This window comes from Oryctolagus cuniculus, chromosome 4, assembly GCF_051225735.1.
Source record: "Oryctolagus cuniculus isolate XC-2025 breed Fujian yellow rabbit chromosome 4, ASM5122573v1, whole genome shotgun sequence".
NCBI classification, from domain to species: Eukaryota; Metazoa; Chordata; class Mammalia; order Lagomorpha; family Leporidae; genus Oryctolagus; species Oryctolagus cuniculus.
This window is the reverse complement of record NC_142870.1, coordinates 120,768,578-120,783,399: the sequence shown is the minus strand read 5'-3', so window position 1 is coordinate 120,783,399 and position 14,822 is coordinate 120,768,578. Positions and strand designations below refer to the sequence as shown.

The following is a 14,822-nucleotide window of genomic DNA, read 5'->3' as shown; positions in this document are numbered from 1 at the left end:
AAATATCCAAGACACTTCACCTCTTTTCATTTTTAAACACAGCACTTTGCTTGTCAAAGGGAGTGGCATCTTTAAATCTCAGGTTACCCCTATAGGGTACCAGTAAAAGGCATTGTGTGTATTATAAAACAATTAAAGGGGTAAGTAGCTTGGATAAAGTACTGTTTCCTAATCCTCCTGTATCTCCCCTTGAGCAGCTCTGAACCTCAGTTTGGAGGAGGGGCCGGCGGTGGGGCTGTTTCCTCCCTTTGCTCAGTGGCTGTTACTCATTTTACAGACATGCTGAAAGTCAGCAGAAGCACCTGGCAGAGAAGATGCCTGCGAAGTGAGGAGAAGCCGTCCAACCGGAGGACACGCTAGAATTCATTTTGCTTCTGTGGTTGTAAAAATGCTGTTGCTAAAGGTGGCGCAGAAACAAATATCAGTGTTAGTCATTGATAATGTCTGAAGCTTAATGTCCAGTGATTGGCCTTTGCTTCTTAATTTATTTTAATTTTTTACTTGTGCCACTTAATATCAGGCATTTTAATAAAATATTGTTACAAAAAAATGTACAGTACTTACACCATCACAAATCATGGTTAATCAGAGAAGGTAGTTTTAAATTTATTTTTATTTGTTTTAGAGATTTTCAGTTGGAGCAGTATTTTACCATTGACTACTTTCATTCTTCACTGTAGTTTTAAAGAACTGTAAATGACGGTGCTATCCAAGTCAAAAAATACCTGCCTGCCTCCTAGTGAAGTTGTAGCTCCCGTAATATATATATTTTAATCAGTTTTCAACATTTTGTGAATGTTGACTACCTGAAGTTCATTTTTAGATGTGCTATTAACATTCTGTTGGATTCAGAGGGTTCCTTGAGAGTTTTATGTATAAATATGTAAAATAAAAATTAAAACTTTGTTTCATATGATATGTCTTTTTGCTCACTAGCTGTTGCATCCACTCATCAGCCATCAGCTAAAATAGAATATTAGAAAAACCAGTGACCATCACACATGGATTTTATTGAAAATGAGAGGCAAGACAGCTGATCAGGACCGACTCCTCACCAGAGTGTGGCCCCCAACAGCAAGTTACACAGCTTTTTATAGTATCCTGTCCACTAGGGCTCACAATTTCAAATCCCTGGTATGCAGTGCACAAAAAAAAAAAAAAAAAAAAAAAAAAAAACAGAATATGGTTGTAAGATAACAGTTAACAATAACAAACCCAGGAACAATAACAAACCCAAGATATGGTTGTAAGATAAAAAGTGCAGGGCCCATTTCTGTCAACTCAGGCACAGGCAGAACACTCAGGTTGTGTCCTTTCTCAGTTCCTTGGAATTTGGGCCTGCATCGTTTCACAAGATACACCCTCAGCCATTCGCAAGCAAAGTTAATATATACAGAAGCAAGAGATCTGCAGTTAGCTTTTAGCCACACTCCATTTTGATTTCTGACTCTACACAGCAAGCCCTCTATCGGCTAGCTTTCCTCACTCCTCACCGCTTCAGAACCAAATCCCCCATGGGGAAGTTAAAATCAAATTGCTCCAGAAGATAGGCAAGGCGGTAAATGATCAGGACAACTGTGTGTGTGTGTGTGTGTGTGTTTATGTGTGTATGTGTGTGTGTGTGTGTGTGAGAGAGAGAGAGGTATTTAAAAAAGACCAAAGGAGATGTATGTGATTTAAAGAAGGCCCAAGGTCAGCGACGTCAGAACCCACGCTTGTTTCTGTTCAAAGGCACATGTCAAATATTTGTTGATAAAAATATCCTATAACCTTAACCTCTTTGCATTTAAAAAAATAATACTTTTCTTCTCAGAGGTAGTACAATCTGTAGTCTCAGGTTACTCCAGTGGTTTACTCAATGAAGGGAATCATACATCCAGTGTAAAAGCTAAAGAGGTCAGGGAAGTTGGCATAAAGTACTTACTCTCAATTCTCAGGTATTTCCCTGTGCGTCACTCTGAACCTCGCTTTGAAGGACGTCATGAATCTGGAATTTTAGCGTGTTACGATTCAATAGCTGCTGGTTCTGTGAGAGTCTCTTTTTGCCTCAAAAGTCCATTTGCTGCGTTCCTCATGTGAACACTTGTATTTATGCGATTTCCAAGGCCAGTGGCTGCTATTCTAAAACTTTTAACCACTTCATGAAAAAAAATCCAAGTCTAAAGTAGATGACACACTTCTCCCACCAGGTGGAGTTTCAGAAGGTCGCTTTCATTAACGCATGTTCCTGCCGGAATTAGAGCGCTGGCAACTAAGGCAGAGGTGAGAGAGTCAATGCCTGAGCCTCCCACAGACCCCCTGCTGTCCCTGGACAGTCGCGATGGCATCTGCAGACTGAACTTGAGAATCTGCCCTGGCTCTGTTTCCTTTCTCAGAGATACTCAGAACAGTACGGCCCATAAGAATCAGAGTTGCTGCCGGCGCTGCGGCTCACTAGGCTAATCCTCCGCCTTGTGGCGCCGGCACACCAGGTTCTAGTCCTGGTCGGGGCGCCGGATTCTGTCCCGGTTGCCCCTCTTCCAGGCCAGCTCTGCTGTGGCCCGGGAGTGCAGTGGAGGATGGCCCAAGTGCTTGGGCCGTACACCCCATGGGAGACCAGGATAAGCTCCTGCCTTCGGATCAGCGCGGTGTGCCGGCCGCAGCGTGCTGCCCGCGGCAGCCATTGGAGGGTGAACCAACGGCAAAAGGAAGACCTTTCTCTCTGTCTCTCTCTCTCACTGTCCACTCTGCCTGTCAAAATAAATAAATTTAAAAAAAAAAAAAGAATCAGAGTTGCTTTTGTTCATAGACAGTCTTACATGTCACAATACAAGCAACCTTAAATTCTCACACCGATCACTTATCATGGGCCCAAGTTATTTCCCTTCAGAATGGAAAGGAATGCAGCCCGTGAGTGAGTGTTGGTTTCTGTGAGCTGGCTGTTGAACAGGACAGGTTGCTACTCACCTCTGAGCTTAAAACTTAAGCTACCCAGCCGTCTCTCCCTGGACCCCAAAGTGCCACACCAGCTGTCGGGGATCTCCTGAGGCAATCCCAGCCCTGAGCATCCATTGCAGCTTCAGACAGCCAGTGCTTCATCTTCAGTGGTGCAGTGGACTTGCCTGGGGCCACTGGAAACCACTGATGCCAGATACGCAGGTATTGGCCAAGTGACCATAGATCTACTTGGTGTCAGTGTGGGAAAAACTATGGTTTCTACTATATCTTGAATCCACACTTTGCTAATTGACACCCCCAGCTGAGTTCTTTTTTTATTATTATTTAAAAAATATATTTAAAGACAGAGTAACATATATAGATAGTCTAGGGGCTGGCGCTGTGGCACAGCGGATTAAAGCCCTGGCCTGAAGCGCAGGCATCCTATATGGGCACCAGTTCTAGTCCCGGCTGCTCCTCTTCCAATCCAGCTCTCTGCTATGGCCTGGGAAAGCAGTAGAAGATGGCCCAAGTCCTTGGGCCCCTGTACCCATGTGGGAGACCTGGAAGAAGCTCTTGGCTCCTGGCTTTGGATCAGCGCAGCTCTGGCCGTTGCGGCCATCTGGGGAGTGAACCAACAGATGGAAGACCTCTCTCTGTGTCTCTACCTCTCTGTGTAGCTCTGTCTTTCAAATAAATAAAATAAATCTTTAAAAAAGAGAGAGAGAGTCTATCCGCTGGTTGACTCCCCAAGTGCCCACAACAGCTGGGGCTGGTCCAGGTCAAAGCCAGGAGCCCAGATCCATGTGGATCTCCCACTTACATGACAGAGCCTAAATATCTGAGCCATCACCTGCTGCCTCCCAAGTACATAAGCGGAAAGCTGGATCAGAAGCTGAGTAACTAAGACATGAACCAGCCCTCCAATAGGACATGCAGACATCCCAAGCTGCAACTTAACTGCTACACCACAACACCTGCCCACCCCCTCCATCTGAATTCTGATGCTTCCAAAATGCAATTCCCTTCTGCACTGGCACTCATTTATTTGTTTAAATAAGACATGACACATTCATTATGAGATGGGTTGATGGATAATGAGAGTTTTTTAGGATGTTTGAATTGAGGCTTATAGTCTGGTGGTATAATTTAATATTATATTAAATAATTTAGGAACTAATGGTGTGGCCATGCAAAATGAAAGAGTCCTAACTTCTGAGACTGCAAGAAGCCTCTCATTTACTAGCTTTGGTAAAAATGATTCACCAAGGCTAACTGGTTGTAGGACATTCCTCCCCATAGCATGCTTCTCTTTACGTGTCACTGTCTGGAACAGTGCTCTGCCTATGGTTATAACACAGGCTTTGTTTTAAAAACTGTACAGTTGAGGGCTGGCACTGTGGCATAGCGAGTTAAGCCACCGCCTGTGACGCACTCATCCCATTTGGGCGTTGGTTCGAGTCCCAGCTGCTCCCCTTCTGATCCACGTCTCTGCTTATGGCCTGGGAAAAAGCAGTGAAAAATAGCCTGAGTGCTTGGAACCCTGCATCCACATGGGAGACCCGGATGAAATTCCTGGCTCCTGGCTTTGGCCCTGGCTGTTGCAGCCATTTGGGGAGTGAACTATAGGATGGAAGATCTCACCCTGTCTTTGTAACTCTGCCTTTCAAGTAAATAAATAAATCTTAAAAAAAATAAATAAAGGAGTGTTGAATCCACTTCCTGCACACAGTAAAAGAGCACAAAACATGGGAAAAGTGATTTTATTTTCACTCTCCAGTCTCAGCATTCAGACCTTCTTGCTGCCTATTTATTATCAGATTTTCTAATCTTTTATACTCAATCAATACCTCATTTGCTTTCTGACTTTCCAGAAAATGGCAGTGTGTATCCTGACTGGTTAAACAGAGACAAGGCTGGAAGTGGGTTCTTTAATTTTCTGCCTTATAAAGTTACTTCCCTTCCAGATGCCTGTTAGTTCTCAGGAGAACTTAGTCTGTGCAGAAGTGTCAGCTCACCTTCCAAGAGGCAGCTTAGCTCACAGAGCTTCCCCAAGTGAGAAATGGCATCGGAAAGACGGCTGGGGTCCCCCTTCACCTTGAGAGCATTTTTGGAAGCAAGGGTCCAAGGCACAAGAGGTATCGCCTGTTACAAGCACTGGGGGTGGGGGTGGGGGCTGGGGGGCAAGGGCTTTCCTAGTTCTCACAAAGCATCCGTTTCCTCTTTCCAGTGAACCAAAGCCCTCTTGTCCCAGCTGCTCAGGTTGATTCTAAAATGCGTCATCATCTCACATGCAAATCACATTGCGAATAGAGCACCAGGCAACTGTGTTGGGCTCAGTAATTTTTAAGGGAAGTAATGAATGCTTCAGGAAGGATAGCTATGCGTGGGAATGTTTGTATGGGAGCAAGAGCTCTGCCTCCCTGCAGTTCTGACCAGAGCAAGAGCGGGAGTGAAACACACAGGGACCTCTCTGGAGTTCCCAAACCAGCCTCAGCACAAGGCAAGCGAGAGGTCTGGCTCTCCAGGGAGAGGGCGACTTTGGGAAGAGCTACTCATCCGGAGTTGTCGGGGACCCCAAACGCCAGCAGCCCCCTGCAGCTATGGCCAGTTTCTCCAAAAGCCTTCCCCAAGGCTTAGCCCCTTAGGCCAAGCCATTGCCTGGGGGAAATGCCTCCTCTGTGAGGTCAGAGAGCCCCAGGCTGCCTCTCTCCATGAAGATGTCACAATGGGACCCTGTGAGGCGCAGAGTCAGGCCTACCCTCAGGAGTACTGGCGCCTAATGGCAATTTGTCAAAGGCAGCCTGGAAGGGGCTGAGTCATTGAGGTTTGATGAATTTTGCAGGCAATGAGAGAACAACTGAAAATTCTTTTGAGTTTCCCCCACTGCCCAAGCCAATCTCTGAGCTACCCCTCCCCACCTCAGACGCTTGGGCAAGAATTAATGTGGTTTGGAGTGAAGGGGCAAATCCAAAAATGAAAAGTCAAATGTAGGAACAGGGAGTGGGGGCAGGGCACAGAGGGTGAGGCACCATTGGGACATCCGCATCCCGTATCCGAGTACTGGGATGGAGTCTCACCTCTACTTCCAATCCTATAGATGTACCTGGGAGGCAACAGGTGACGGCTCAAGAATTTGGATCCCTGCCACCCATGTGGGAGACCTGAATGGAGTTGCTGGCTCCTATCTTTGGCCTGGCCCAGACCCAGGTCTCTCTTCTCTTACCCCCTCCCCTCCACCACCACTCTGCCTCTCAAATAAAATAACTTAAAATATTTAAGAAAAGAAAACATAAAAGTCTGAACTTCTGGGGTCACACTTGAAATTTGTTATCCATTTGCCACCAAAAGAAAGAGTCCTAGATAATATATCACCTTGATTTTGAAATCTAAACTTTACATCAGGTCTCCTTTCCCTTGTGTTTCTTTTACAATCAACCCAGTCCCCTGATTTGCATAGCTGGTGTGCCAGTATTATACTAATAATGCCTTCTCCAATCCACTAAGATAAAAAGTCAGAATGTCCACTTCCTTTTTTAAAAAGTACACACATGTGTATCACTTCCTAAATTGCACTCACTGTCAAGAATACTGGGCTAGAAAAGCATCCAGGAGTTGGTTCATGTCTGTGGCAGTTAACGGCTTCGGGGAAACCTCCCAATTGTCTCCACTCCACTCCTTAGGCGCCTCTGACCTGCTGGAGCTTTGGCTCAGCCTCCTCAGAAGCAGGCAGTTCACATACAAATAACTCTCATTTCAGGTGCTGGTGTGGATTTTCCTCCACTCCCAAAGACCAGGCAAGCAGCATTGCTTTCACATCCCACCAAAAATGAAAGCCAAATCTTAGGACTACTGCAGTTTTCTGACTCAAGGACTCATGGTCATTCCCAACTCAAAGTTACCGCAGGCTTCTGGGCTCAAGATGAAAACATTTTAATTGGGAATTCCTTTGGCTTCGGTTTCCAGGCCAGTCATCCAAACCATCCCAAAGCCTGGATCAGACTTAGCCCACTGCAAGTAGCAGCGTTGTATGTTTAGAAAGACAGCGGTTCTACTTTCCAGACCGCACAGCCAAGTGCAGGAGAGGAGTGAATGTGAGAGCCTCTTCCTCAAAGAAGACTGAGGGAATGGAAGTCTTTGATAAGATGAGTACCAGAGGGACCTTAAGCCCCTGCCTGCTATGCTGGCATCCATATCCCAGCCGCTCTGCTTCCAGTCCAGCTCTCTGCAGGTGCACCTAAGAAGGCAATGACCTTGTCTAAACAAGATAAGAGTCGGAGAACTCAGAGGGCTTCCATAGCCTTGGAAACTCATGACTGGAGCATAGGGAGATTACTGATGCCATAGACAGGAGTGTCAATTTGTAAAGTCAACAACAGGAGTCACTGTGCACTTACTCCTCATGTAGGATCTCTGTCCTTAATGTGCTGTGCATTGAGATTTAATGCTATAACGAGTACTCAAACAATATATTTCACTTTGTGTTTCTATGGGGGTGCAAACTGTTGAAATCTTTACTTAATGCATACTAAACTGATCCTCTGTAAAAAAAAAAAAAAAGAAAAAAGAAAAAAAAAAAGAAATTATCAACTCCCAACTTGACTCTCACTGGGATTAAACATGACAATAGGTCTGATCTGATTTCATCATCATTTAAAAAAATCATCTATTATTTTTCACTTTATGTTTCTGTGTGGGAGCAAACTGTTGAAATCCTTACTTAATGTATACTAAGCTGATCTTCTGTATATTAAGATAATTGAAAATGAATCTTGATGTGAATGGAAGGGGAGAGGGAGTGGGAAAGGGGAGGGTTGTGGGTGGGAGGGACGGTATTGGGGGGGAAGCCATTGTAATCCATAAATCGTACTTTGGAAATTTACATTCATTAAATAAAAGTTAAAAAAAAAAAAAGAAGGCAATGGACGATGGCCCAAGTGCTTGGAACTCTGCCACCCACATTAGGAGGAGAACCTGGATGGAGTTTCTGGCTCCTGGCTTAGGTGTGGCCCAGCCCCAGCCATTGCAGCCAATTGGGGAGTGAACCAGTAGATGGAAGATCTTCCCTGGCCCTTTTCTCTCTGTCTGCCATCAACCTCTCTGTAACTGCCTTTCAAACAAATAAAATAAATTAAAAAAAAAAAAAACTAGAATCAAATGCATCTAAGAAGAGGCAAAAGCACATGAATATTCATACATATATTGAATAGTTTAGAAAGGAAGCAGTTGGACCATTGACTGTGCCCATACTTGCAGGGTTCATAAATCCAAATAAATTTAGGGTCCGGGGCTGGTGCTGTGCCGCAGCAGGTTAAAGCCCCGGCCTGCAGCACCGGCATTCCATATGGGCACTGGTACGTGTCCCAGCTGCTGCACTTCTGGTCCATCTTCCTGTTAAGGCACCTGGGAAAGAGTGGAGGATGGCCTGAGTACTTGGCCCCTGCACCCACGTGGGAGACCCAGATGAAGCTCTTGGCTCCTGGCTTTGGCACAGCCTGGCCCCGCCCTGGTTGTTGCGGCTGTTTGGGGGAGTGAACCAACAGATGGAAGGCCTCTCACTCTCTCTCTCTCTCTACCTCTCTGTAACTCTGCCTTTCGAATAAGTAAAATAAATCTTTAAAAAAAAAAAAAAAAAAAGAATCTAGGAGCCAGACTACTAATACAAATGATGTAAGCAGGCCGGCGCCACGGCTCAATAGGCTAATCCTCCGCCTTGTGGCGCCGGCACACCAGGTTCTAGCCCCGGTCGGGGTGCCAGATTCTGTCCCGGTTGCCCCTCTTCCAGTCCAGCTCTCTGCTGTGGCCTGGGAGTGCAGTGGAGGATGGCCCAAGTGCTTGGGCCCTGCACCCGCATGGAAGACCAGGAGAAGCACCTGGCTCCTGGCTTCAGATCAGCGCAATGCGCCGGCCGCGGCGGGCATTGGAGGGTGAACCAACGGCAAAGGAAGAACTTTCCCTCTGTCTCTCTCTCTCACTGTCCACTCTGCCTGTCAAAAAATAAAATAAATAAATTTAAAAAATGATGTAAGCAAATTGGGATTAAGACTGTAAGGAGTGATAAGGAGCTCATACTCTCACTAAAGTGATTTGCAGCTAAGGAAATGCTGACTGCTTACCTGGGACAGGTTGACCTGGCTTCTGCTAGACTTTTCTAAGATTTCAAAATATTCTGGATTTATTATACAGAGTATATGACTTACATTAGCCAATGCTTTAGTATACGACATTGGCCACCACTGAAAGTTATTTTAGGAGAAGCCTCACAAAATGTATTGAGGCCAGCATTGTGGCATAGTGGGTAAAGCTGCTGCCTGTGATGCTGGTATCCCATATGGGTGCCTGTTCACAGCTGCTCCACTTACAATGCAGCTCCCCGGTGATAGCCTGGAAAAAGCAGAGGAGGATGGCCCAAGTGCTTGGGCCCTTGTCACCCATGTGGGAGAAATGAAAGAATCACCTGGCTCTTGGCTTTGGCCAGGCCAGCCTTGGCCATTACAGCCATTAGGAGAGTAAACCAGTGGGTGGAAGATCTCTCTCTCTCTCTCTCAAATAAATCAATAAATATTTTTAATGTGTTATTATGTTTACAGACGAATAGTTACTGCATGACACAATGACAACTTCGTAAGTGCCTGGGGAAATACTCCTTTCAGGTGCTAGTAGGAACAACAGTCAAATTTCCCTATTGATTACCCTAAATTCTTTGCTTCATAATGTTTCCCTTTTTTCATTGGCTTCCAAGAATTTGCAGCACACGTAAAATGAGACATTAGCTTTGGGTAATGTACCTATTAGTTTACTTAGTCCGTAGATGCCTCAAATTGTTTTGGAGAACCAGGAAAGTTATCATATGTAAGTCTATCATCTATATATACTATGATATGTGTAAATTTTTTTTCATCTATATCTTTAACCCTCTCTGTCTACCAACACCTGGAATCTACTCCCAGCACAGGTGGATATCCAGGGAGCTGCCAAAGTCAGGAATCAATATTTTTTAGAAGATAAAGTAAATAAAAAACCAAGTCCTGATATCAGTTATGCCTCCCTACACATACTTTGTGTGTCTCTATTCCACTATCATATTGTAGCCAAATCCTGCTCTTGTGGTCAGTGGTAGCCATAGTTGATGTATTCCCAGTGCATGTTCCCATTCTTCTGGCTTCTTTGGTGATCTCTACTCAGCTCTGTGTGGTTCTGCTGGGGCTGTCAGACTTGTCATCCTGCCCCTTCTTATCACAGGAGTGACCTGGGCACGTTAATCAGAATACCCATGCTCCCACACTTCTGTAAGAGTTGGTTCATTAATGTGCACGTGACCCAGCAAGGAACTGGTATATAGACACTGGGATTGCTAAACTGAGAACCTAAGAGCCTGGCAGCCATCTCATCCACTGTGTGGAAAGACAGCTTACATCCAAAGTCAAGAAGGGCAGCAGAGCCCAGAGGTGCGAGGAGAGACAGACAGAACCCTGATGACACCCAGGGAGTTCTTGGATTTACTCTGAATCATATCCTCATCTGGACATTTTTGTCGCAATAGTCAGGATATCCCATTTTGTCTCTATTTGTTTAAGTAGTGCCTCTGTCAGGACTGAAAGTGTCCTGACTGTATTCATGTGTCTAGGCTCATAATCCCATCCATCATCTCAATCATCTCTCACATGGCTGCCAAAGTGACCTTGCAATGTTTCTAGCAAACACCTGCTCTTGATGTGGCCCTGCTTAATTTCTAAGAGCCCATTACCCTCAGGATAAACTCTTCACATAATCTTCAAGGCCTGTTACGACCTGTCTCTGGCCTTCCCAGCCAGCCTACCTCTGGCCACTCTCCTTTTTGGACTTGGAGCAGGTGAAATGTAAGCTCCTTGGTGATCCTACTTTCTCCCTGACAGCCAAGCCTTTGTGTACCATGTTCTGTATTCCTAAAATGCTCTCCCACATTTTGGGCTCAAATGTCATCTCCATTGGAAAATCTTCCTTTGCTCCCATAACTGGACGTGGCTGTTTACTCTCCTTTACTTCACTGTGGGCTCATTTCAGTAACTGCGTAGAATTGTCAGGGGTTTTGCTTTTCTGCAACCAGACTACAAGCTCTCTGAGAACAGGGAAGATCATTATCTGTGGTTCTTCATGCCCAGTCCAGCAACTGGTACTTACCAGGAGCTAAATAACTGTGTTGAAAAGGCCAGTGAATGAATGAATGAATGTGTAACATCATCTTACAGAGAAATTCTACTCCGGTTTTTCGCTACGTTGTTTTCCTAGATGTTCTAAGATTTTTGCAACAACTTAAAGCTCCACGTCTTTTCGAGAAGTCAAGTTTCTTTAAAAGTCCTCCTTTGAGATTCAGTATCCTAAGGTCTCTGAGGAAAACGTTAATCATGAAGCAGATTACATCCTCCAGTTGTAAAGATTGTAAAGAACCCAATGTACTTTATAAACTGGGATGAGAAGCTCAAGTTCTGACTTTTCATTAATTGTTTATAAAATTATAAGTAACTTTAAGAAGAAAGAAATTGACTGTGAGATGATGGCAGATGGCCCACCAAGCTGCAGGGGGCACACGTGGGTTGGGCTGACTGTCTTCGTTCTCCTGAACATGTGTAACAGGGACCCTCAGTCAGCATCCTCCGGGCTGAGATGCTTGGCTTCCATCATTCTTTGGAGAAAGGAGTATCGGCTTGTTGGCTTTGCTAGCACGAGTTCCATGCTTTCTTTTCCTGAACATCAGAGTAGAACAGTGGACTTAGCCCTGAAATAGAGTCAGGGCCCTTTTTGCCAGCTCTTTGGTGCAGTGATACAGAGACTAACTCTATGAGGCTAGATTGCTTAGATGAAGTTTCAATGGCTGAATCAAAGCTGGGGAAAATGGAGAAGTTATGATAGAGTAGAGGCAGTAATAAGAATACTTTTCATTCATACATTTTGGGGAACTAACTAGTATCCTGTTAGTCTGAAAAAGTTATTGAAACTTCCCAGAGGTGTTCAACTTACCCCCAGGAAATAATCAAGAAGTTTTCACATTATTTCATTACAGCATATGACCTCAGAAGTTTCCTAAGAATAAGAAAAAGCAAGCAAGTGTTATTTTTTATTTTGCAGAAAGAGAAATGGGTACAGAGGGGTTAAGAAGGGCATTTCCCAAAGTTTATTAGTAAACATGGACTTAGGATTTAGAATATCACTCTCATATTCTTCGTCCAATGGTTTGCAGAGCCCTCCAGAAAAATATTTAAAACAGATGCTCAAGCATGGGATCAACCTAAATGCCCATCAACAGAAGACTGGATAAAGAAATTATGGGATATGTACTCTATAGAATACTATACAGCAGTAAAAAAAAAAAAGAAATCTGGTCATTTGCAACAAAATGGAGGAATCTGGAAAACATCATGCTGAGTGAACTAAGCCAGTCCCAAAGGGACAAATATCATATGTTCTCCCTGATTGGTGACAACTAACTAAGCACCTAAAAGGAAACCTGTTGAAGTGAAATGGACATTATGAGAAACAATGACTTGATCAGCCCTTGTCCTGACTGTCAAGGAACAACTTACTATTTTATTCCTTTTAGTATTTTTTGTTCTATTTAATACCATTGGTTGATCTCTTTAATTAACACATACTTATTCTTAGGCATTTAAATTTACCTGAAAAGTGATCCCTGTTAAATATAAGAGCGGGAATAAGAGAGGTAGGAGATGTACAGTTCAGCACATGCTCACTTGGACTTACCCTTAATGGTAGAGCTAGAAACGTGCCAGGGGAGTCCAATACAATCCCATCAAGGTGGCATGTACCAATGCCATCTCACTAGTCCAAGTGATCAGTTTCAGTTCATAATTGATCATAATGACAGGATTAAGTGTCAAAGGGATCACATAAACAAGACTAGTGTCTGCTAATACTAACTGATAGAATTGAAAAGGAGAGAACAATCCAACATGGGAAGCGGGATACACAGCAGACTCATAGAATGGCAGATGTCCTAAACAGCACTCTAGCCTCAGAATCAGCCCTTAAGGCATTCGGATCTGGCTGAAGAGCCCATGAGAGTATTTTAGGCGTGGAAAACCAAGACACTCTGAAACAAACAAACAAACACCTAAATGAAAGATCTTTGAAAGTGAGATCCCAGTAGAAAGAACGGGCCATCAAAGAAGGAGGTACTTTTCACTGAAGGGAGGAGAGAACTTCCACTTTGGCTATGACTTTGTCTAAATAAGATCGATGTCTGCAAACTCAAAAGGCTTCCATAACCTTGGCAACTCCTGACAAGAGCCTGGGGTGATTACTGATGCCATAGACAAGAGTGTCAATTTCTTAAGTCAACAACAGGAGTCACTGTGCACTTACTCCCCATGTAGGATCTCTGTCCTTAATGTGTTGTCTAATGTGAAGTAATGCTATAACTAGTACTCAAACAGTACTTTACACTTTGTGTTTCTGTGTGGGTGCAAACTGTTGAAATCTTTACTTAGTATATACTAAATTGATCTTCTGTATATAAAGATAATTAAAAATGAATCTTGATGTGAATGGAATGGGAGAGGAAGCGGGAGATGGGAAGGTTGTGGATAGGAGGGAAGTTATGGGCGGAAAAAAGCCACTGTAATCCAAAAGCTGTACTTTTGAAGTTGTATTCTACTTTTTTCAAGTGTCTCTTTTATAACTTTCCTTTAAATGGGCCCTGTAAAGTCATTCATAAAATCGTAGCATTTTTAGATCCAGAAGAGAACTTGGAAACCTCTTGACCCCCATTTCTTCTTTCTTGAAAAAAAAAATGGAGCCTAGGACAGTGAAGTGACTTGCCAAGGTCACAAATCTGGTCAGTGACAGATCCTGAATGTGTGGCCAGTGGACAATCTCTGGATGGCTTAAATCCAGGCAAATTCTGCACCCAGTGTATTTTACCATAGGCTCAGTTTGATAGCTGCCAACTAAGAAGATACCCCTGCCCCACACCCACGTAACTTCCCAACAAAACCTTAGCATCTCATAAAAAGTGAAATGGAATCCTTTTTTGCCCCACTAGTTCATGAATTCCTTGGGATTCACAAGAATTGAACCTCATAACACAAACAATTGGTCGGTTGGGCCACTTAAAGGGACTGCCTCTACAAACCAAATGTGGTTTTAGCATGAATGGGATTTTTAATGAATGGGAGCCTTCCACAGTTTCACTGTGAATTTGATATCTGTAATAAACGCAGAGGCCAAATTTCCCAGAAAGGGTTAGTGGGATGACTGTCAGGAAGACTCCTTAAGTGGAGAAATAACTGCGTTTCAAGTAGAAATGCAGTTGCTTTTGTCCTGTGGTCTCTGGGGTAAGTCCTTGGAATGGCTACTGCCCTGACCAGAGGGAAGTCCCCAGCAGTCAAATAAGGAGGTTCCAAGTAAAAGAAAACAAAGCTTGTTTAATTACATTGGCACAAGTGGAAACCAAGTGAGTGAATAAAGAATGAGCTTCTGAGAGGGTTTGGTTTGGTTTCTGAGTCTGTCCCCAGCGGTTTCACTTTTCATTTCTGTGGCACTTGGTTGAGGTGACATGAATGGGAAGTTCCTGCTAATCGCCTTCGAATAAGAAACCCTGGAAACCACACTCAGAGGGAGGGAGCAGAGGAGCCCAAAAGGAGAGATCATTCCAAAGCTGTTCTTGAACCTCCGTGGATGGCTCCCAGCTACTTGCCTTCATCCCTGAGTTCTCTTGCATTGCAAGCCTGCATTTTCTATTTGTTTCTGGAAGCCTCTACTTGAAAGTTCCAAAGATGCTTTGAATCTATTCCCATCATCTTTGTCCTTGAACCTGCCCCTACATCTCCTTTTTCAAAAACATTTTTGTTAACATTTATTTTATTTAGAAGGCAGAGTGACTCAGGGAGACAGATCTTCCACATCCTGGT

General features: G+C 44.0%; 1 protein-coding gene across 10 annotated transcripts in view; it reads left to right on the top strand.

Moving 5' to 3' along the window:
- SCHIP1 (schwannomin interacting protein 1) overlaps positions 1–911 on the top strand; it is a 686,877-nt gene extending 685,966 nt beyond the window's left edge. For all 10 annotated transcript variants that reach the window (XM_089332151.1, XM_089332150.1, XM_008266404.5 and 7 more), the window contains one exon: positions 278–911. In XM_089332151.1, the coding sequence (XP_089188277.1) occupies positions 278–329 (52 nt within the window). In that variant the 3' untranslated portion in view covers positions 330–911. The remainder of the gene's footprint in view (positions 1–277) is intronic.
- The last annotated feature ends 13,911 nt before the right edge of the window (positions 912–14,822 follow it).